The sequence below is a fragment of the Artemia sp. Qi Xiang Cuo genome, chromosome 1 (assembly GCF_049724085.1).
Source record: "Artemia sp. Qi Xiang Cuo chromosome 1, ASM4972408v1, whole genome shotgun sequence".
Classification (NCBI taxonomy): Eukaryota; Metazoa; Arthropoda; class Branchiopoda; order Anostraca; family Artemiidae; genus Artemia; species Artemia sp. Qi Xiang Cuo.
In genome coordinates this window covers 2,033,754-2,059,299 of record NC_142794.1, presented here as the reverse complement: position 1 = coordinate 2,059,299, position 25,546 = coordinate 2,033,754, and the positions used below count along the sequence as shown (strand labels likewise).

Sequence of the window (25,546 nt, the reverse complement as noted above, 5' to 3'; positions counted from 1 at the left end):
TCAGAAGTTATAGTGCTCTTTCTAAGAGTCAAAGTGACTCTCAAGAGTCAGAAGGCAAATACCCCTCCACACACACACACACACACACACGTCGTATTTTCCCGAAATGTATCTGATAGAAATTTTAAGATGACCATTTGTTGTCGTAGAAACTTTGGAAAGGGCTCGGTCAGTTATTAATTGAAAGGACCAGTGCCCTCTTTAATAGTCAAAAGTAATCGGAGGGCAACAAGATTTCTAGACAGTTATTTTGTTTGACGTAGTTTAAAAGTCAAGAAATTATGTCTTTGAGGATAAGAGCCCCCTCACAGTCCTCAGGGCAAGGGTTGTAAGGTATGCCCCGAGGGCATTTAAGGTTTTATGGAAACGGTGTATCATATACACTTTTGAGGGGCTCATTCGACCAAAAATCAGAAGTTGACGAGCCATTTTGAAGAATCAAAGTTATCGGAGGGCAGCTATACCCTTCCACGTCATATATTCCCCAATGCATCCAAGAGAAATTTTTAGTTAGTCATTTTTTCGAAAATACTCAAAAGATCTCATAACATTGCTTTTGGGGGTGACACAACCCCCCGGAGTATGGGAGTAAGGGTTTTAAGTTATGTCCCAGGGGGATGTAAGGTTTTCATGAAGAGATGGTCTTGTGAGCTTTAGAGAAGGCTCATTTGATTGGAAAATGCATAGTTCTAGTTCCATTTTAAGAGTCAAGCTTGATGGAGAGAAAATAGCCCCCTCCCTGATATCCTCTTTTCCCCAAACACGGTCGATCGTAATTGTGAGATAGTCATTTTGTAACCAATAGTCCAGAGAGAATATAACAATGACTTCAGTAATCAAATATTATAAATTTTTGGGCGTACGTTGAACTAAGTCAAAACAAACTATGAGCATGTGGACTTTTAAAAAGGTGACAAAGCAATATCTCAAGAACAACTTATATTATTAAGTTAGATCTTTATGAGTTAGTTGTGGGGGATTTTTAACTAGCCAGAAAGCACTATGTGTATACTTTTAGTTCTACAACTACAGTTACTGTGCATCTAATGACGCTAAGAGTATTAAGGTGAAACGTCTCGGAAGTGTTTAGGGGGCGTTCCAATTAAACGAAAAAACTGTATAGACGCAGATTTTCAAAAAGGCATATAAGCAATATCATGGGCAGCACCACTCATGTAATAGCTAGAAATATCATTGAAACATTTAAAGAAGCTAATTCGATTCAAAATTAGAAGTTCTAGGGTCCTTTCTAAGAGTTAAAAGAGATTGGAGGGCAATCAGCCCGTCCCTCAAGTCGATTTATTTCCAAAACACATCTAGTCAAAATTTTTAGACAACTATTTTGTTCAGCATAGAATTTACCATCAAATATACTCAGTAGACTACAGGACAGGAAAACAGACTCCAAAAAAATCCTATAGTCAAGAAGAAGTGACTGACTTACCTCCACTAAAGAAACGAAAGGGACCGTTTCACTAAGAGTGGAGCTGCAAGGGAAGCTGCCCTTGAAGAAGAGCTTCGTTGCTAGGTCAACAGTGAAGAACCTGTACCTCCGACGATCTTTTTAAGAAAGATGGCTCATATTCTCTCTGGAACTGACTGTGATAGTTTGGTCTACAGCTTTCGTCTTGCCAAGGATTTACTAGTCAGTGGTTATGATGAACGAGCGGTTGTGTCGAATTCAAACGCAGATCGAAGCGAATGACATTGAAAAATATGTTTTCAGGAAGGAAAAAGCTGCAAATATGGCTGAGAAGCTATCCGTGGTAATATGGTCAACCCAGATCTAATCTTCCAACGTCTAGTCGTAGTAGCTAGCACCAGTGGTTCTGACTTGAACAAGGCTCTGTCTTTGGAGCTCTGTTCTTCTCCACCATGGCCCTTTAGTTAGTTTAAGGTGATTAGGACAGCTGATAAAGCCATCTCTAACAAATTCACTGATGAAATTTGAGGGGATCGATTGTCCAGTGACATTGCCAACCTCCAAAAGAGTTTTGGACGGTGGATTGTGATTTCACAAAATCCCTTGGACAACTAGATCCGTGTGCCCAAAGGTGAACATCTTCTTCCGTCTAACAAAGACTCCGCTAATGCCTCCCTCACTAGCCTATGCTTTTCCATACTTACCCCTCTTTCTCAATATTTCACCATTTTTGACAGCCTCCTACTTCTGAACGACATAATTCCCGAATCACCTTTGATAACTAAGCTATTAAACCTCTCTATAACTAAGCTATTAAACTTAGCATCCTTTTATAATATTTTCACTGTAATCTTTCTAATATATCACCCTTATGAAAACCCCCAAATTTCTGCTCCTTTCTCCAATAACGACCTTATCTCAAACACCCGCTTCTATAACTTAATATCCTCAAGACCTACTGACCTGAAGAGACCTGACTTAAACTATTCCTATTACTCTATTCTCCTTTTTTCAGATAATTCGGCATGCTTTCCCCACTTACCCTCCTTTTTTAACCTACAACCTAAGTTAATAAACTCATCCACAACAGTTAAACTTTCCGTTACAAGCCTAATATTCTCTTTCTCTCCCTTTTCACCTCCCCATAAAACCAAAATCGTTGGTAAATTTTCCGTTACAATCTCCTCTTTCTCTCCCCTTTTCACCTCCCCATAAAACCAAAATCATTGATTTACTAATATTAAATACTAACTTTTCTCTCGTGGATATCCCTCTAAAATGTCCAAAAGCCCCTGCAGGTTTCTGCTGAGTCAGCCAACAGGACAACGTCATCAGCAAACATTAGAGCAAAAAGCCACGCCAAATTTAGCTGTACCACTGGCACCTGGTTTTGCTCAAACTAATACTTTAAATCATTCAGATACAGTAAAAACAATCTTGAAGAAACCAGTCAGCCTTGCTTTACTCTAAATCTACTTACCACAATTCTAGGGACAGATCTCCCAACTCTTAACTACCATGTTAACTAACAAGCAAAAATGAACTAGTATTTCTACAAAACCTGTTGGTAGGCTTATATCAAATAGACATCCCTTCTTAATAGATCCCTTCTAATCTCATCAAATGCTCCCATAAGATGTAAAAACACAGACCATAATATGCCACCATTACTTCTAGTGTACTTTCCTTCGATGGAACCTTCCCTTCATTATTTGTGAGTCTAACTACTTGTTTTGCAACATTTTCAGTCTAATAAATATGCTCTGAAGACAGACCAAACTGCCACACTGGACAAGCATACTCCAGTGTTGGTTGGATAAAAGAACAATAAAGTTGGAGAGGATCCTTAAGTGGGCAAGAAAATTTAATTAGTAGTTTTAACAGGGAAACCTAAGGGGATGCTAGTTTGAAGATGATTACAACATGGGCATCCCACTTCAAATCAGCAGTAATTGTTGCCCCAAGTAGTTTAATGCATATGACAGAAATTTTGGATGAAATGGGGCTTATGAAAGAAGGGGGTAAATTTAAAAATTTAACTCTCATTACATGACGATTTATTAGCGGTAATTTTCATCTTCGACAAAGATGCTGCATGTGTGACATCATCAAGTAATGTCATAATTGATTTTCTAATATTTCGTCGACAAACCTCAAGTGCAGACAGGTAGTCCACTTACTTCCATTGATTTGTGTGGTCAGTCATGAGGCAGGGGCGTCATTTGAGAGGGGCAAGGGGGGACAGTTGCCACTCCCAGTAATGTGGAAAAAGTTATTATATCGCCCTTCTCCTTAAATATCCGAAAGTAGAACCCTCTTGCCCCCCCCCCCCCAATGAAAATGTTGTAGATTCGCCCCTGTCATGAGGCTATTAATTGTTATAAGGAATAATTTGGGACCCATCAGAGTTCACCGGGGGACCCCACAAAAGATAGGAAGAGGATCGGAATGAACCTTTTTAAGTTTAAGCAATTGAGAACAATTTGTTAAAAAAAGAGGCAACAATTTTAACTTAAAAAGGACTCACTTGAAACTCCGTCAGCAGTTTATTTACATGGATTAATTAAAAAACTTTTTCCACGAAATAAGTTTTTCAAAGAAAAGTAAAGAACTCCATTAAACCAAAAACAAGCGGAAATAAAATCAAATAATCTACCAAGCGTGAAACTACCACAAAATCAGCATCGATAAATAAATGCAACCCAAAACGAACAGAAATTACAATAAATAACCGAGTCTCACTCAGAACGAGCAGGAATTAACATGAGTAGGGCTCATAAATTATTTTACTTTTATAACTTTAATAAATAAAATAATATTAACATTTGGATTACTAAATATCAGTATCTGTATATTAAACTGACAATACACACTCAGTTGTTTGGGGAGATGGTGGGCGTGAGAGGGGCGTTAGTTGCTCTCCAATCACTTTCAACTATTAAAAAAGACACAAGCCCTTTCAATTTCAAATCGAATGAGCCATTTTGAATTTTCTACGACAACACTTTCAATAAAAACCTTACATACCCCCAGGGCATAACTTACAACCCTTGCCCGGGGGGGGTGTCATACTCAAAGACCTAATTTCCGGTACTTTCAACCAGGTTGAAGAAAACTGCTATCTCAAAATTTTAATTGGATATGTTTGGGGAAATGGTGGGCGTGACACGGGGGTTAGTAGCCCTCCAATCACTTCCGACTATGTAAAAGAGCACTAGTCCTTTCAATTTCCAATCGAATGAGCCCTTTTTGAAGTTTCTACTACAACGTTTTCTATATAAACTTATATGCCTCAGGGCATAACTTACAACCCTTGACGTGAGGGCTCTGAGGGGGTTGTCATCCACAAATACATAATTTCCGCACCTTCACACTACGTTGAACAAAATGCCTATCTAAAAATTTTGATTGGATGTGTTTGGGGAAATGGTTTGCTTGAGAGGGGGATTACTTGCCATCCAATCACTGTCGACTATTAAAAAGGGCACTAGCCGTTTCAATTTCCAATCCAATGATTCCTTTTTGAAGTTTCTACCGACGGATCAACACTTTCGATAGAATTATGCATCAAGTCATAAAAGATACCTATTGAATTTTTTTATCGTCATGGAAAGCGTGGTCTCCGGGGCATAAATTATAACCCTTGCCATGAGGGCTGTGGGGGGGAGTGTCATCCTCAAAAACATAATTTCCAGAATTTTTAACTACGTCGAACAAAATGGCCATCTCAACATTTTTATTGGATGTGTTTGGGGAAATGGTGGGTGTGAGAAGGATGTTAGTTATCCCCCAATCACTTTCGACTATTAAAAAGGGCACAAGCCCTAGTGGTTTCCAATCGAATGAGCCCTGTTTGAAGTTTCTATAACATTGCTATCTATAAAAACTTTATATGCCCCAAGGGTATAACTTACAACCCTTGTCTTGAGAGCTCTGAGGGGATTATTATCCTCAAAAACCTAGTTTCTAAAACTTATAACTACGTTGAACAAAATGGCTATCTAAAAATTTTGATTGGATTTGTTTGGGGAAAAGTTGGGCGTGAGAGGGAGGTTAGTTGCCCTCATATTACTTTTGACTATTAAAAAGGGGTACTGGCCCTTTGAATTTCCAATCGAATGAGCCCTTTTTCAAGTTTCTACGACAAAGCTTTCAATAAAAACCTTATATGCCCCTAGGGTATAACTTATAACCTTTGCCCTGAAAGCTGTGGGAGAATTTCCCCCTCAAAAACATAATTTCTATTTGGAAATTAACTGCGATGAACAAAATGGCTATCTCAAAATTTTGATTGGAAGTGTTTGGGGAAATTGTGGGCGTGGAAGGGATGTTAGTTGCCTTCCAATCACTTTCTACTATTAAAAAGGGCACAAGGTCGAAAAGGGCACTTTCGACTATCCAATTTCCAATCGAAGGAGCCCTTTTCGAAGTTTCTACGACAACTCCTTTGATACGAAGTGCCCTGGTCTAAGACCAAGAAAAAAAAATACATTTTGCCAACATTGTTCTTTACTTAGGCAGCACTATTGTGCTGCCTATGATATTGTGGTCAATGAGGTTAAACGCTTTCTGGAGATCAATTAATAAACGACTCAACCATGTATCTGAGTTTTCATGGTTTCTAAGAATGGTGTCAAGAAGACAAACAAGGTAATGTGAAGTAGATGGCAACTGGCTACTACTACTTAAGGTTTCCAAACTGTTTTATGTCAGTAGGTTCAATAATCTCTGCCTTTAACCAATTAGGTAACAAACCCTCGTACATTTTCGAAAAACTGAGGTCAAGGTGATTGGTTTTACTCCACTAAAATTGTTGAGGCATCCCTTCTTTAGGATTAGGGTAATATAGCCAAGCCTCCAGCATGATGGGCAAAATCGAGAATTACAAATATCATTAAAAATACTGATAAGGGGTGTTGATAGTTCATCAGGGATTACTTTTATTAGATCGATTGGAATATCAATGGGACATAAACCATTTTTTTTTTCAGTTTCTGTATTTGTTTCATTATTTCCTTTGCTGAAATTTTCGGAATTTTATCTTTCGGAGTTTCGGGTATTGGGAGGTTTTCTGAGAGAGGGGGGAATGTTAAAACCATATTAGCGAGATGTTTATTAAGCTCATTGGCTGTCAGTTTAGGTGGTTCATCCAGTAGAAAATCAAGGTTCTTACGCGAACGACCCCCTATTTCATTCAATTTCTTAAACCATTGGTGTGGTTTGCTCTACTTTAAGCAATTTAATTTTTTCTTACCAAAACAAGAAACAGCACAACGTGTTTCTTTCTTTATTTGTTTACAGAGGGCTAGGGCATCATCATTATTTCCAAGGTGGAAAAGTTTTAGTCTCAAATTGATTAGCCAGCATTTGGGTATTTTGTCGTCTGAAAATGAGGACTTGCTTGTAGCCTATCACGAAAATTACGACAGGAACAAGCATTTTGTCTGGGTGAATAATAAAATGAGCAAATGATTAAGTTTTTACAAGACCGATGCAGGCGTTTGGGCTTAATAGATATCCAGATGATTTCATTGTAATCACCTAGTCCTAGCACATGAAAAAGAGTAGGAGATAGAAAATCCTTTGCCAAAATCATTACTTTTCCTCCTTTTTTTCCCAGTTGGTAGTCAGCTGGGTGTAGCTTTAAAAAAATCCTGAAACCCAGTCATTTTAAGGAGATCTGGATTTTGTGCTTCGATTTCAGTAACTACAATTACATTCATACGGTTCACTTTTGCTGTAGCTTCTAAATCAACTAACTTTTCAAAATTCAAACTTCCAGCGTTCGTAAGGAGGAAAAGGGGGAAATGATAGCATTTTTAGAACAAACTTTTTAACAACAGATTTCTTCAAAAAAGCTTTATTTTGAGGAAATTTTGGCGGGGTGTAAGCATAAAGGTTAGTGTTGGAAGTAGGGAGAACATCACCTAAAATTGAAAAAAAAAACATTCGAAGCAGGGGCTTAGCTTCATCGTTTTTATTGAGGGGGAAGGGGTCCAGCTCCAGATCGTCAATGAGCATGGGTTATCCTTCAGGGGAAAGCAGTGGCGGTTCTAGCCACTTCAATTTGCTTATGCTCACAGTAAGTATTATTATATAAGTATTACAGTAAGTAACTAACTTGCTACCAACTACGGCCTTTACTTTACCTTAATAAAGAAAAATCTTACGAACTACAAAATGATTATAAATTTTAGATTATTTATTTAAAATTATTGCCCCTAAAATTTCTGTGCCTGGGGCAAGTTCTCCCTCAACCCTTTTCCTCTAAAATCACCTGTGGGGAAAGGCGTGTAAAAAAATTGCGAAAAATACAAGCCTAAATGTGCTTTAAAGACATCCACAAATTCTGATGATTCTCTTCCGAAATTTCACCCGTTAGTCCAAGGGAAAATCAAGTCTCTTTGTTGAGAGGGCCATCACAAATATGTGCCAAAGCTGGGGGTAGACAATTAATTGGATCCTGTTTCTTAATTAATTGAGTGAAAGTTGAGCAGCTTTCACTGTTAGGATTGTTTTCACTTTCTGTTCTTTTGTTACTATAAGAAGGCGCAAATGGGAATCAAATCCGTTTTCAATACCTTCTTCTTTTTGTTCCACTTTCCGTTGCTTTTTTAAAGTTGGTTTTGAGCCAAAGAAAGAAAGTGAGGAGCTATATTCCATGGTGATTTCACTAGTCTGTTATAACCAATTGAAATATTTAATATTTTTATAACGTTATAAAACACATCAAAATTGAGAGCTGGACAAAGCCGGCTTTTATGGAACTGGTTACGGAGCCGAAAGTTTGGTTATCTTGCATTGCTGAAGCTAAGGATATGTTTATTCTGAATTTACATTTTGCAGAATATTTAGTAGCCTAGCTATCCCGATCCTGGTACCACATGAGAACTCTTCCACCTAATGGGGGGGGGGTGTACCAAGTGGTTAAAAAATAAAAAAAGCCCGTTCCTTCATTAAGTCTTTAATAGAACATTTTTCTTCAAGCAATAACAAAGAAAAGTTACTATTTAGGAAAGACGATACTCGGTTAAATTCAAAAATATTACAGAATACAAACAATCCACACAAATCAAACAAACATAAATAAAGTAATAGACTTAGCTTTTACTAATGCTGCACTCTTCGGAAACTTGGTATCATCATTCGGTACTTTACAAGGATCATGCTTGCAGCTCGTTATTCCCTCATAACTTTAAATGAAGAAGAGAAAATCTTAGCTGCCAGAAAGACCATTCCTCTGATCCAAAACAGTCCAACGACGCTTAGAGATTGTTTACGATTTACCTTAGGCGAATTACCTTAGGGAACATAAAAAAAAGATTGATTTAGCACCAGACATTGAGTCAATAACCACCTTGGAATATAATGCGACCATGAGACATCACTTATTTCCACAGTCTATCGTTTTTCGGAAGCTCGGTACCATCATTCGGTACTTTACAAAGATATTGCTTGTAGCTCGTTATTCTCTTAAAACTTCAAATGAAGAAGAGAAAATCCTAGCTGCCAGAAAGACTATTCCTCTGACTCACAACAGTCCCATCACAATAAAGAGAAGATCCACAGAAGGCTAATTTAGCTACAGATTTTCAGTCAATAGCCTCCTTGGTTATACCCAGAGAAAGAGAGAGAGTATGTATTCATTGACAGATCTAGAGTATACTGGAACCCTGGGATATTGGCTAATATCCCAATGGGCCTTTTAGGCCCGTTTTTTAGCACTAATATCTTACATCTTTCTGCAAATATTATCGTTTTTTAACTCATTTTTGTTTTAGGATCTTACAGCTCACTGATGTCAGCAAAAAGTGCAAAGACCGCCACTGTTCTGCCACATAAAAAAGTTATGAGAGAACTTTAATTATGTACTCATCATTGTTCTCAGATCGCTGATCAGAGCAGAATGATGAAAGACGTTTGCATAAACGACAAAAGATGTAAGATCTTAGTTCAAATATTTCACTTTTAAGCGTTTTCTGACAAAAGATGTAAGGTCTTAGCACACTGATGAGTGAAAAAACGGCTCTAAAGTGAGATACTGAAAGAATATCCATAGGACAATAAAGTTTGAAGAAGAAGAGCTCGTGCACTATGGAATAGGAAAATTCTAATGAATAGACTTCAAGATACTTCTCTTAGAATGTATATTTTGTGATTTAACTTAATTATAGAAAAACCTATAGTCTTTACACAAATGAGAAGCTAAATAGTCAAATCATAACCGTACATGACAGGATCACTCTTCGTTATGATTTTTCAAAATAGATGGCAATCTTCAAAAAAATTATTGTTATGTAAAAGAATCTAAGAGAATTTTATTTCACATTTTGGGTTTTAATACATAATTGTCTTTGGTGAGAGAAACAATGAGTAGCAAAGCAATCTCTTCAATCCCAAAATTAGTTCAATCCACAGTAAGTTGAATCCCACTTTTATTATTAACATTAGAAGAATCCAGCTTGGTGCTTTTAATTGAATTAGCCTAGGCTATTTTGTACAGGCTTAGGCTAGTCCAAGTTTGAGTTGATTGTTTAAAAGATGAGAACAACCAGCCCAACGTGATATTGCGGGCATATTCTCAGCCTAGGTATTGAACATCATAATTTCTGCCAGATTAAGCATTGGATAGCCCATACCTATAGGCTAATGTGTTATGTAACAATTGGATGTAATAAGTAGGCCTAGGCTACCTTTGCTATCAGAATTTGGCAAGTTCTTGTGACAAGGTCTAGCACATAGAGTAACAAATAGGCCTATGCTAATGTTATATTTGGGGTGTCTACTAAGCCAAGGTGTTTAAACTTCACATTTTAAATAGCCTAGAATCAGCAGTATCAATTAGGGCAGGGTGATGTCCCGTAGATCCCCCCATGGATTTTGACAATGCCAGTTTAGAGGGGAGGGGGTAAGTGCCTGTTGCATCCAAAAATCCCTCTTTGGTATTTCCATAAAAAAGGTTACCCTCTTGTTCCTATAAAAGATATCTTAGTCCCTCTCCTAAACTCCTGAATTGGCATTACTGATTAGAATATGCACATGTTTGGATTGTCAGGGGAAACAGATATGGAGATGGGACACCCCACCTCCTGCCAATGTTTTTATCTAGGCTAGGCTAGTTAATTAAAAAGTTGAGTTGGTGAAATAGTGATATAAAGGGCTGATATTTTAATTGCTTAATTTTTTATTTGGTAAATGGGTGGTAGAAATATATTCTACAAAATTCACAAAAGATGATAAGTCTTTGTCAGTAAAAAAAGAAGAAAAAAACAGCCTAATTCAATAGCCTAGCAATTTTACCCCAAATTAGTTAGTAAAAATGACCATCCATTTTGTTAAGTCCATCCCCCCCCAATCATTTGGCTTGCTGCCTGTAAGACTAGCCTGTTACTTCTAAGGGTAATCTGTTATGTAACATTTAGAGTATGATCAACCTGCTTTAAAAAAAATTATCATCCAATAGTTAGCTAACAGTTTTGTTCAGAAATAGAATTGTTAGCTAGCAGTTTTATGAAACATAGGCTAATAATAAAAGAAGTAAACAAATACTTGGAATTCTCTGGTCCAAGAGAGAATACTACTGAAGTGGCTGATTACTTCTAAAAGAAACAAGGCTAGTAAAATAAAATTAGTCTCATTATATTCCTTATTTTATGCTCTTTCCAAATATCATGGTTTCTTTTCTGGCAATGTCCCTCTCCCCTCTCAATAGTCTTAGATATACTCCTATGATCAGTGGCACGATCCAGGGGGGCAAGGCCCCCCACCCCAGCATAGTCTAAAGTAGTGTAATTTACTTAATTAGCTCAATTTTGCATCAATTACACTTGCTCCCAATGCAAGTTTATTGGATCAGCCTATTTTGTGCCCCCCCACCCTAATTTTTTTTATCAGATCAACCTATATTGCCCCCCCCCAACAAAAAAAATGCTGGATCCACCACTGCCCATCATATGCAAAAAGTGAAAAACTGGACAATGAAACCTTAGCTTTTTAATATACAGAAGTCTCTATCAATCAGATATTGTGGTCATTTTCATTGCTATCCATATTAGCAATAGAAATCAAACATTATCAATTCACTGTATTTTAAATACCATAGTTAACTTAAATAACCCATAACTCTTAAAAATTCAGTCAGATCAAAACAAGAAGTGCGTTATTAGAACTGCCTTGTCCAGAACCCCTATATAGGAAACTTACCATCCCTTGGCTTGAACAACAACAAAAATATATTGGATTGAAAATGGGAAAATCTTTTTCATTCAAATAAATATAACTTTCAATATATGCTGAATATTGGTCTAATGACAATTAAGATAGGAAAACAGAAATAACTGGAAGTATTTTTGACCTGACATTTGAACAACCAGGACATTCTAAGGTACTAAAAATAAATAAAATATATATATGATAAATGGTACTCTATGCTTTTATCTTTAAGCAAGAAAAAGAGAAAGTAAGCTATGCACAAATGAGGGTAAGAGGTTGGATTTTTAGCCTTAAGAGGCTCATGATCCCTCCAACAAAATTGGATTTCATTGATTCAACATTGCTTGTTGTTTTGCTTTGTTGGAAAAGTGGTAATGATATTTTAAAAGAGTATAAAGTCACAAATCTAATGAGATAGCTTTTATTTCATTGGCATCTTTCCTTTGGAAGCGGTCAACTATTAAAGTAGTACCCAAGAGAGACCTAATATGTTAAAAAAAAATTTTTATGTTAGGTGAACAAACCCCACCAAAAATGAACTGAAATATTTCTTATTTTGGCTTGATGCTTTTTTCCATAATTCACTAGCCAAAGAGGTCTAAATGCAGCCAATTGAAACCATTAGCTGTCTTCAAACGTTTTTTCAATTGTTACAACATATTTTGTGAGAATCATTCACAAAATTAGTAACAAGCTTTCCCAAAGTCTTGAAAGATCAAATGCTGCAGGAAACTTTTTAACACTTTTACTTGTTCATCCTCTAAAAACAAAAATCTGTGCTACCCTACTTGGAAAATTTTTTCATTAGAATCATGGATTACTCTTAGGGTAGTTTTAAGAATTCAAACTTTTGGAGGATGGCTATGTTATTGTTTGAATTTCCTCAATTTATTCCCAGGGCTGGATTAAATAAGTGCAGGGCCTGATTGAAATTTTTTGTTGGGCCCCTCTGTATATTAAATTTTTAAATAAAATACAAATCCATCAAACATATATATATATTTCTTATGACATCACGTAAGCATTTTTTTGTATGATGTCATGCATGGCATAAATAAGATTGTTGATTTTCCAACACATAAACTATTTATATAATATAATGTCTGTTGGAAGGCCCAAAAAACGAAAATTTGCAGTTACAGTTACTATAATTCACTTCAATGGTTTTATTTACAAAGACAAAAAGAAAATGCACATAATACAAAATACTCAGTCAATTTCTGGACACCATGAACCACTCTTACTCCCAGAGGCAACATTATCTCTCATTAATTAAAAAAACAAATAACCATTACCTTCCTCCTCCTTTCCCCAGGGGAAGCCACCCCATCATAAATAATAGAAAAAAAATCATACTTTAGATGTTTATATTTTATTCTTAAACTTTTTATTTATCATACTTTACATTATTTATTGCACTCTACTTTAATTTTTTCTTTTGCAATGCCAATAAGTGATTTTTTACTCTTTTTTTTAAATGACCCAAGGGAGCTCCTACTTCTCAGCTCTTCCAGGATCAGATTCCGCATCTTTGCACATGTTATATTTGGAGCAAAATCTGATTGTATAGTTGGGGTGAAGGGTATGTGCAAGTGTGATGATGATCGAGTAGGCAACTTATGATGGTCCAAGATAGGCCAGAATAATGTTTTAAATGAAAATGGCAGCTCACCAGCCAGAAACTCAAACACAAAGGTCAAATATGACAGTTGATGTAGTGACTCTAGTGACAAGTACTCTTAATTTTTTCCAATGAATATGAGACATTGTCCATGAATAGAATTCAGTTTTTGCAGATGAGATTTGAAATCTGACTGCCAGATCTTTGCACAGTACTGTAAATGGGGCTTTGTGAGAGCATTGTACAGAGGAACAAGTGTGTTCTGTGGCAAGCTGTGCTTCAATTATTTTAATATTCCAAGATTCCAGGATAACTTCAGCTCTACTGCTTGGATGTGATACAGAAACGACAGATTCTCATCAAGTAGGATTTCCAGGAATTTTGTGAAGCGCTTTTCTGGCCAGCTAATCAGACCTCTGGAAGTTTGGATACCACATATCTCCAGATGGATACCTCTGACCCAGGGAAAAAAATAAAACGCAAGATTGATCAATGTTAATGAATAGTCAGTTAGCACCCATTCAGAGATATCTCTCCTCCAGAACATCCCTCAGCTTATATATGAGCATTGTCTTATCCTTTTCACAATGACCAAGCGTCAAATCATTGGCAAAGGCCACAAGCTCATTGTAATCATCTTTGGACTGAAAATAATCTCCATCATGGCATAGGTTACAGCAGAAAGATTAGTGCATGCAGGGTTCAGCACTCGACTTAGATCGTTAACGTGGATCAGGAATAGTAACGGGCCTAATATTGAAACATGGGGGGGGCACCACAGTTGATGAGTACAGTGTTCCTTGGATCTTCTCCCATATAAATCCTGCGGTCCCTAAGATAAGATCCGAACCAATCCAGAGCTTCGCCTCGTATTCCTACGTGTTCCAGTTTCCCGAGGAGAATTGAGTGGTACATACTATCAAATTCTTTTCTGATAGAACCAACACCAGAACTATCAAGCATAATAAGATGTGAAAATTGACAACCTGGACCATCAATGGCAACAACATCAATACGGGCAGCTAAAGCAAAGACGATTGCTAAATTGTCTGAAGTAGCCAAAATCCAAAAACATGTCAAAAATGAAGAGCAAAGATATGGGCAGTCACACTTGTTACACTTCTGTGGAAAAATTGAAGATTTTCATGGACAGAAAAGTTTATATTAAATTGCTTAAAGAGCAAAAAAGCTGCAAAATTATTTCTATGTTTTCATCTATGGGAGAAGTCAATATTAAATTGCTTAAAGAGCAAAAAACTGGTAATTGCAAAAATATTTGCATATATTTTGACAAGGGATTACAACAGTTCAAAAGCCTTAATAAAGAAAACCAAAAGTTTGATCAATTATATCATTCCCTCCCCCCACCACAAGAGTAAATGTTAAGCTCAGTTCAGAATTTCTGAAGTTATTATGTAAACTGCAAAAAAATTGGTGTCTGAGCAATAATTTTAATGTTTTAATTCGAAATAGTAAAATACCTGACAATTTTGAAATTAGTTTGTTGTTTTGTTTGATTAAAACAACTTGATATATGAATAGGGCATACAGGTTTGAACGTAACCAGGTATATAATGCCTTTAGGAAGGCCTAAAAAACGAAAATTTGCACCATCAATTGCAACAACAGCTTTTACGGAATGCTAAAGCAAAGGCCCTTGCTAAATTTTCTGAAGTAATCAAAATCCAAAATGTGTCAAAAATGAAAAGCAAAGACATGGGTGGTTAGAAAATATGCGAAAACGGCAATTATAGCGTGTCAAAAATGAAAATGAAGAGCAAATACACATGTGGCGGCAGCTTGCCAAAAAGTAAAATAAAGAGCAAAGACGGATGCGGTTAGAAGACATGCAACACCAGGCATGTGAGTAAGTCATAAATGAAAATGAAGAGCAAAGACTCACCCAGTTAGAAGACATGTAACACAGAGCATGTGAGCAATTTAAAACTGAAAACAAAGACCAACTTGGACAACAAGAATCAAAACATGACAAAATTGAAAATGATAGCAATGATGATTGGGTTTGTCATTTTGAAATGGATAATGTTATCAATGCCTCCTATACCTTTGTTTAAAGAAAAACAAAGGTTTTGTGATATGTATTTCATAATGACGAAAGACAAGCGGAGGTCAAAGGAACCAAACAAATTGAAAATGAAGAACAATTAAAAGAAACAAAGGTCTGGCAATAAAAGACAAGGGTCCATTTGAATGGCATGTCATCAAGAAAAGGCTCAAATTGTCTGTTTTTTAGAAGACAAGCAACAATGAGCTTCCATATATAGAAGCCTGCCAAGTGCCAAGATATATATATATATATATATATATATATATACATATAAGGTGTGGCGGCGGCTTGCCAAAAAGTAAAATGAAGAGCAGACACACGTGGTTAGAAGACATGCAACACTGAGCATGTGACCAATTCAAAAAATGAAAATGAAGACCAACCTGGACAACAAAAATCAAAACGTGAAAAAATGGAAAATGATAGCGATGATGATTGGGTTTGGGATTTTGACATGGATAAGGTCATCAATGGCTACCAACCTTTGTTTAAAAAAAAAAACGAAGGTACAGTGATATGTGTTTCGTAATGACGAAAGACAAGCAGAGGTCAAAAGGAACCAAACAAATTGAAAATGATGAACAATTAAAAAAAAAAACAAGGTCTGGCAATAAAAGACAAGGCTTCATTTGGACAGCATGTCATCAAGTAAAGGCTCAAATTGTCATCCATATATAGAAGTCTGCCAAGTGCCAAGGCCCAGGAAGCTGCCGGGAGCACTGGCCGACGCGTGACGTTCCAATCACCACCTGAGCACTCAATAGGTAGTATTGGTGATTGGGGTCTTGCCAAAGCATCGCACCCCATGGCAGTCACTTCTGGACAGTGAGAGAGTGAGGATCGATAGTTTTGCAAAGTGTGTTTTTTCATTTTAGTCATGGGGTAAAAATTAAAAAATGGAGCTGACAACAGAGTGGCACTACGCCATCAAATTCTGCTTTCTCTTGGGCAAAACGGCTTCAGAGACCCTTGCCTTGATTGAGCAGGCTTATGGAGACCATGCCATGTCAAAAGCCCAGGTTTTGTGCTGGCACAAGGACTTAAAAAATGGGCGGGAGACAGTTCAGGACAATGATCGTTCTCTTTGACTCTTTGACTCCAACCGTTGCTTGAGTCTGTAATTCGTAGCGGAAGAACTTAAAATGTTCAAGTTGATGGTACCCAACATTGTAACCAAGAATCTCAAACTGAGAAAAGTTTGTGTAAAATTGGGGCCAAAAGTGCTGAGTGATGAACAGAAACAACGGCGAGTTGACCTGTGCTGTGAAATAGTGGAAGGTGAAGCAGACTTAGATGCCGTATTAACAGGCGACGAAACATGGGCTTTCCAATACGACCCTGAGACCAAATGCCAGAGTTCCGAGTGGCACACAAAGGGGTCTCCGCGCCCCAAGAAGGCAAGAATGGCGAAGTCAAAGGTAAAGACCATGTTCATTGTCTTTTTGACATCTGTGGAGTGGTACACAGCGAGTTGGTGCCTCAAAGACAAACTGTCAACGCTGCTTTCTACAAAGACATCCTTGCGTGACTGCACTGAAATATAAAGAGGAGACGACCAGAGATTGCCGATTGACGGAAGCTCCACCACGACAACGCTCCAAGCCACACCGCCTTCCATGTGACATCGTACCTGGCCCGCATAAGGGTTTCAAATTTACCACAGCCTCCGTATAGCCCTGATTTACGCCCGGCAGACATTTGCACCGACAGACGGTACCACCATCCAGAAGGCTGTAACCAACTCTTCAAATTGGATTTCGGAAGCTTGCTTTGAGGGAGCCTATGAATTGTGGAAATCGCGCTGGCAACAGTGCATCGACGCCCAAGGGTACTATTTTGATGAATTTTGAGGTGTTATTAAAATCGGAAGAATAAATTCCTCTTTATAGAGTAAGTCTCATTACTTTTTGGACGCACCCTATATATATATATATATATATATATATATATATATATATATATATATATATATATATATATATATATATATATATATATATCTATATATATATATATATACATATATATATATATATATTATATATATATATATATATATATATATATATATATATATATATATATATATATATATATATATATATATATATATATATATATCTATATATATATCTATATATATATATATATATATATATATATATATATATATATATATATATATATATATATATATATATATGCACTGCATTTTCTTGCAACCTTTAGCATAGCTGTGTGTGTTTGACAATATCTTTTCCAAGAGATCTGTTGGGTCACAACTGATCTAATAATTTAAAAGATGTGAAAGGTGTTCTTTAACATCTCCATTGGGGTCTCTTAAGTACATTTGATCATATGACTATTGTTCAAAATTACCTTCAGGCGTGTATGGTGGGCGTGTTGTTAAATTAATTTTGTGATAAATTTGTCCAGTTGTTTTGAAGCTTTAAACATGAAGTTTTTAACAGCACAGTTTTTTGACACGTTCTTATTCTTACTGTTGCTTGTAATTCTTGCTGCTGATTATCTTCTAACGGCAAATTACTTTGTTCTTGTGGTTGTATATTTTCTAACTATACATTCCTCTGTTCTTCATTTTAATTTGTCCTGATCCTCATTGTCATATGTCTTGTAACCACCTATTTTTGCTGCCATTTATCTTTCAACTGCATGTTTCTATGATCTTCAATTTCGTTTTTGACTTGTTCTAATTGTCGGTTTCGCTAACATTCTAAATATATATATCTCTTTGATCTTTATTTTTGTTTATCATTCTTTTGGACATTTTTCAGTGTCTTTTGCCTCAGCTGCTTGGATTGGTCTTGTCACTTTTGATAGTCTAGGTTGTTTATTATCACCCATTGTACATTTAAATTTGTCAGGCTGTTCTCTGGATCTTGTCTCAATTGATGGTCCAGTTTCCTCATTTTAAGCTTACAGTTTTGTCCTCTATTCTTCTTTTTTGTGTTTACCTTAATTTATGTTTCTGTCCCCTAGATATTAAGAAATTGCTTTTGAAATGTACATAACTGAATATGGGCACGTGAATGTACATATTTCTAAATTTTTGCTCTGCAAATGCTTCTAAAGTAGTTTTAAAATTTATTTTCGTTGCATCTTCACTTTTAATCAACATAATTGCTTAACTATTTAGTCTATCCTGATTTTTGTTGACATCAGGTAGTTTTTTTTATTGGTTTTAGCCTGGAAAATGCTCTCTCCAGAAGCAACGCTTACTGGAATTGTTAAGAATATTTCACAATTCCGGAAATTGATTGTTCATTTTGATGGCAAAATGAAGCGTGGGGCCTGATTGGGCCCAATCACACTTTATCCAGCCTTGTTTATTGCATGGTTTGTTCTTAAATTAGCATCTAAATTGTCATGACAAGTGAATATCAATTCGGTTTTAAACTAGAATTAGTTGATTATTTTTCTTCAGTTATTTATTTATTAATTTATATAGCTTTTTTCTTCAGGCAAAGTATGCAGCTGCAGCAGCTCTACCAAAAGCTGATGCCCCACCTAAAAAGGAAGCAAAAATCAAGAAGTTCAACATTTACAGGTGGGACCCTGATAAGAACGGTGATAAGCCACACTTGCAAACATATGAAGTTGATCTCAACACGTAAGTTTTCTGTATTTGTTTACAATTTATTTTAGTGAGTAAGTGCAATCTGCGTTTTAGCTTTTTACCAAGTCTAATGTTACTTTCATGTACCTTTGCAAAAATGATCTTAAAAAGCCAGGACAAAATACAGGGACTTGTGCATGGGACAAAAAGGCTAAGTACTTCTCATGGAATTCTAGATTTTCTTGAATCTCTGGGCACTTTCTATTGAAAATGTATATATTTTGTATATTGGCTCCCATCCTCACTTCCCCCCCCCACCCAAAAAAAAGTTGCTACACATGTCTGATGAAATACAAAAATCACAAGAAATGGATTTATTCGTCAAATATTTGGTTTGTAATTATAAACCTTTAGAACCACATTCATTCTGAGATGTTTTTTTTTTTATTCCTATATTCTTGGCGCCAGGTACTTAAAGGTATGCCGCTACTGAAATACCTCATTCCAAAACATTGAGGTTTTAAATGTATGTTGAACCTTCTCTTGAAGGAACCAACAGAAGCATTTGCAGGAAGGATATCCGCAGGAAGTTTGTTCAACCTTGACACTGTAAGATCAACAGAAACACCAGAAACCCTTTTTTCATCAATTAGTTAAACTGGTCTTAAAATGGTTTAGTTTTTCCAATTTTGCTTATAGTTTGTCTTTGCAGTCCATTGTTAATTCCTGGCCATTAACAATGGCTCATGTTAGCCATATTTTGACTTATTTATTTGAAATCAAAATTATACTGCTCTCTCCCTTCGCCCAAGAGATATCTAAGTATGCTACATTGTTTCACTAGATTGTTTCTATTGTTTTTTATCATTGTTCACCCTCGCCTATAAAACGTTTGTAAACTACTTCTTCCATTGGAAATAATGGACTTTTCAGTCAAGACTATTTAGCCCCCATCCCTTTTCTCCATCTATATGAATGGTCTTTAACTTTTACAGGTTGCTGCGACTTAACGTGCTGTAGTAGCTCCTTCGATTCCAGGAACTAGATAATCCCCTCAATTATTCGAACTAATTTGAGTTACATTTAACTATCTATTCCCCATCCTTAATAAAACAATTTGACAAGTGTTGTATGCAAATAAGGAAAAGCAGTTGATGCAATTTAAAATTTCTTCAAAAATTTCAGTCTTTACTGAATACCCCCAAGCATTAGGTATAAGTTGTTAATATAAATGAAAAATAAACCAAGTCTTAGGGAGGATCCCTGAAGAATTATGAAATTGACTCAGGTAAATTTTGATGTTGAATTCTCAGTTTCATCATTCATATGTGAAAATTTTCGATAGTTTGAAGCTTCTATGGGGGGGGGGGGAGATGTCCTCTTTTCTTGCAGCCTCTTTGTACCATAGTGGACAAGTTTGTTTTAATTTCTGTTTATCTTAATTTTATTTATCTTTTGTTATGCTCTTTTTTAATTTCTTTTTTTCTCGTGAAGGTGCGGTCCTATGGTCCTTGACGCCCTAATCAAGATCAAGAATGACCTCGATTCAACTCTAACCTTCCGTCGATCTTGCCGCGAAGGTATTTGTGGCTCATGTGCTATGAACATCAATGGCGTGAATACTTTAGCTTGCATCAGGTGAGTCTATTAAAGTAAACTTTTTTCTTGTGAGGTACTGATTTCCTGACTCTTTTCCTTTGGTTTGGAGTGCAGTGCGTGGTTGAGCGAAATCATTTGATATCAGGAATCAGCTTGCATCAGGTGAGTCTATTAAAGTAAACTTTTTTCTTGTGAGGTACTGATTTCCTGACTCTTTTCCTTTGGTTTGGAGTGCAGTGCGTGGTTGAGCGAAATCATTTGATATCAGGAATCAGCTTGCATCAGGTGAGTCTATTAAAGCAAACTTTTTTCTTGTGAGGTACTGATTTCCTGACTCTTTTCCTTTGGTTTGGAGTGCAGTGCGTGGTTGAGCGAAATCATTTGATACTTCATGTGTTTTTCCCCAGGTATTTGCAGGTACTTGTGGAGCTGGATCGACTCTTGTGGAGCTTACAGAATCACACTGCGGACCCCTATCTCAAACCAAATAATCACCAACACCAGGACTTCATTACCTGCCCCAAAGAATACAGATTTCATTCAACCATTTGGCTAGGAAGGCTCGTCCTAGCCACTCTTATCGGCTTGGCTAGGATGAGAGTCTACGTACAGAATGCTTTCCACCTGTCTGTTTTTATTAAAAAAAAAACTAGCAACCCTGTCTGGTTTCTCTATATCTTCTTCTTAAGAAAAACACCTGGAATCCTAAACACGCTCCTTTTGGCTTCTAACCATACTTTTCACATTGATAATTCATTGCAAAAAATGTATAATTCAAATACAATTCAAGACATAATACACAGAATTTGACTGACTTATGGAAAGTGCAAGTACTCGAGCTACCTATTCCCCGCAGTTTAAGGCCTATAGGACGGCTCTTCCTGCTTGCTCAAGCTCTCTTCTGCACAAGTTTATAATAGACACAATAAACAAAAATTAAATCCCTAAAAACACATCTAAATTTGTTAACATATCAAATGCCTGTAAAACATCTTTTCAATGGAAGCTGGTAAAGAAATATCCATAATCAGGTTAATATATAGTGAAAGTTACAATAGAACTTGTGGTTTAAAAATGTACCTCTTTATATTTATAATGTCTTTCTCCCAGGAAAGTCTTGAACTTCATCCCATAATAGTCTGACACGTATGGTTAAAATAAACAATAATGCTCTATTTTCTGCCCCTATTTTCTTCCAAAAGAGGTTCCATTCGGCCAATAATACTTGTAATAAAGAAGAACAACTACTTAGGGTAACTCATAAGGGTGTTTGGATTTTCTGACATTTCTTAACTCAAACTCAGCATACCTAACTGCAAGTAGAAAAAGATAATAGGTTTGACTGCAGATTTAACTGCTATTTTTCTACCCTACTCTCCCTTCTTTCAAAACATGGCATAAAGATGTGAGGAAATTCGTGTACAATATTGCAACTAAGAATCTACAAAAAGACGAATTATATAGCCTTGTTACACAGCAGATGCTGGCAAAGTTCTTCCTTACTGTTTGAGTGTGTAGCTTATAGGGTAATTTTACGGAACATCTTTTGAGCATATATCACCTCTTGAGCATATAATTGCTAAATAAAACCTGTGTTTTGCTTAATCAGCATACCCAGAAACTCTACTGTCATTTATACCATTGTTTACCCTGTCTTCGATATGTAAGTGTTCCCTATCGCTGCGTTGTGCTTCACCGTAGTTTATCTTACCTAAACATCCATTGATTGCTGCACTAAAATCTAATGAACGCTCAACGCTATGTTATTCTTCAACAATACGTTATGTCTCGACTCTACGCTATTCTTCACGGCAGTTTATCTTACATAAGAGTTCATTGATGGCCGCACAGAAATCCAATAAAGACTCAACGCTATATTGTTCCTCAACTAATTCTCGACGATACGTTATTCTTCACGGATGTTTATCTTACGTAAACGTTCATTGATGGCCATACAAGAATCTAATCAACGTTCAGCACTATATTATTCCTCAACATTAGGTAATTAATCGATTCTGTGTTATTCTTGACGGCAGTTTATCTTACGTAAACGTTCATCGATGGTCAAACAAAAATATTATCAACGTTCAACGCTAAGTTATTCCTCAAAGACAAGTAATTAATAAATCGACTCTACGTTACTCTTGATGGCACTTTATCTTACGTAAACATTCATTGATGCCACACAAAAATATTACCAATGTTCAACGCTAAGTTATTCCTCAAAGACAGGTAATTAATCGACTATACGTTATTCTTGACGGCAGTTTATCTTACGTAAACGTTCATAGATGGCCACACAAAAATACCATCAACGCTATGTTATTCCTCCACAATATGTGATTAATCGTCTCTACGTTATTCTTGACGGCAATTTATCATACGTAAACGTTCATTGATGGCCGCATAAAAATATTATTTTTTTTGTTTTTATCACTTAGGAATTTTATCCCAGTTTATGATCCTTTTCCTCTTTCTTTGAAACTGTATTTGGAAGTCATCTTTACTTTAAACTATTGTAAAAAAATTTCTATGATTTTCTATGACCGAAGTTTCGGTCTTTTCTGTTTTCTCAAATTTTTTCTTCTCTTCTCTTTATTAGTGTTTTATTATTCTCTTCTTCACTTTATTCATTTTCTTCTCTTCCTTTTATTGGGTAGTGCCTCAGGAGACTGGTATATCTGAAGGAAACACTATAATGACAAAATAAGAGCCCCATTTGATTCTCAATTTAATGCTCTTTCCAAATATCGTATTCGTTGTCCTGATCAAAGCCATCCCCCCCTCCATGGACATAGACATGGCCCTAGGTTATATAGAAAACTGAAAGAAAACATTTGCTAATGAAATTCTCACTTGTCATGTAAGAATTTTCATCCATTTTTAAAACCACTGTTTAATAATATAATTTTGTTTCAATTTACAAGGGGCTTGTTGATAATATATCAAAAATTACGGAACATACGATACTTTCTCTAGCTATATTTACTTTAATTATTATTTTTTCAGCCGATGCGCAAAGGATTTTGCATTTTGGAACGATGGTAAATATAAATATTAAACATATTGCATATTCCACCTATATCGATATATTAATATCGATATATGCATATCGATATTAATAATTAATGTTAAAAATTTGTCAATGAGATATTTATGAATTCGAATAAAATTTTATTATCAAAAAATGATTTAAAAATAGGAAGTAATATGAAAATATGATTCATGTAAACTTTACATATCATCAAGTAAAATTTTCATTATTAGTGTTTTGTATCGTATATTGCTTAGGGCCATCTTTGGAACCACTAGGGTTGGGGGAGGGGGTGTATTGTCAGAGCGATGGATAGTAAAATTGAAAAGAGTATCAATTTGAGAATAGAGGCAAAATTGGAAACTGAAATTTTTTCCAGTATGAATAAATGATTTGTGATAAACTGATAGACCAATATTGTATTTTCGTGAATTGGGACTTCAAATCTTCAGTAAGATCTCTAAGTTGAATTTGACATTGCAGTTATCGTCAGGGTTCAGCCCTACTTAGATGAAGAACACCCCTGCGAGGTGTAGGTTCACCCCTTCATCTAAGTAGGGTTCACCCTTACTTAGATGAAGAACACCCCTACGAGGTGTTCTTCATCTTGTTTAAAAATTTTATTTTGAACAAGAAGTATTCAATGGTTGAAAGTATTCAAGGGTTGTTAGTCAACCTCTTTTTTTTACCAAGTAATTCAAAGTTTATTGTGTGACCTTTTGTTTCTGGTATTAAAATACATCCAAGTCGTTCTTATTTGATTCGTTAGGATGCTCCTTAATTTATTTTCTTGAAATTTGTTTTATTTGTTTAGTTTTCAATCTAGACTCCTCATTTCTATATTATAGCAAAATTGATTCGACTTCAAGCAAGGCAACAAAGATTTACCCATTGCCTCACATGTACGTAATCAAAGACCTTGTTCCCGATATGAACAACTTTTATGAGCAATATAGATCCATCCAGCCTTGGCTTCAAAGGGAGGATGAAGCTCAAATGGGCAAACAGCAATTGCTGCAATCTGTTGAAGATAGAAAGAAACTGGTTGGTACAACAGCTTTTCTTTACATTTGTAGCATAAGTGAGAACCCGATTGTTCTTAATTACATGTCATAGCCTGCCCAAAGTCATGAATTTCGAGAATTTGTTATCAATTCGTTTTATGGTTGCATAGGGGGATACCCGTTTTATTTTTTTATAAAAAGTAAAGAAATGAAGAGCGTGAATAGGGTTTTATTAGACCAACGAAAGGGCTGGACGAATATATTTTTTTTGGGGGGGGGGCAGCCGCGTCCAATCTTCAGTCCTATAAGGTAAATTAGAAGCAAATGCAAAATTTTGAATGAAACAGCTAGGATACTGATAAAACCATAACAACGCAGGAAATTAGTTGAAAAAGCAAAACAAATATAAACAAAAATTGAAAGAATTAAAAATCTAAAAACCAAGCAACACGGAGAAAAAAAGAAGAAAAACTAAAAAAAGAAACAGAATTAGCAAAATTAAAAATTCTAAAGCCAAAAATCTAACCTCAGAGGGAGCTTTTTATCAAAATCTACGATTAGTAAAATCCAAGGCTACTCCCCAGTTCTAGCAAGTGACTACAATTGGTGAAAACCCTTTCATTAGCCATAGCGCGCATTCCATTCATTTTGCCATAGTATTTTTTTAAAGCGCTAAAAAAGGAAGTTGGTTGTCCTCCTGAAATATTCGCTTTGCTCGTCCAATATTGCCGCTAGCCTTAAAAACTCCATTCTTGATCTTTATTTTTTAAATTTTGGTTTTGTTATTGCATGCCAATCCGGCTTGAGAAATGATCTAAGTTTCATTCTTCTTTCTTATAAGAATGGAAGGACTAAAGGTGGCTATACGGACTGTGTATGGGACCATACTTGAGACTTCGGAAGGATCCTAACGACAAATAGTTAATGATCATAAATTTCAAACGACTTCGAGACCCATCCTAAACCATGTCGCATCCATGCATGGAGGGGTTGGTCCAAAGGTCCTCC

General features: G+C 36.0%; 1 protein-coding gene across 1 annotated transcript in view; it reads left to right on the top strand.

The window, feature by feature from the left end:
* The first annotated feature begins 9,687 nt into the window (after positions 1–9,687).
* Positions 9,688–25,546, top strand: part of LOC148955897 (succinate dehydrogenase [ubiquinone] iron-sulfur subunit, mitochondrial-like) — a 28,635-nt gene continuing 12,776 nt past the window's right edge. The window contains exons 1-4 of the mRNA XM_089086111.1: positions 9,688–9,840; positions 18,807–18,955; positions 20,396–20,539; positions 24,383–24,578. Of these exons, the coding sequence (XP_088942237.1) occupies positions 9,793–9,840; positions 18,807–18,955; positions 20,396–20,539; positions 24,383–24,578 (537 nt within the window). The 5' untranslated portion in view covers positions 9,688–9,792. The remainder of the gene's footprint in view (positions 9,841–18,806; positions 18,956–20,395; positions 20,540–24,382; positions 24,579–25,546) is intronic.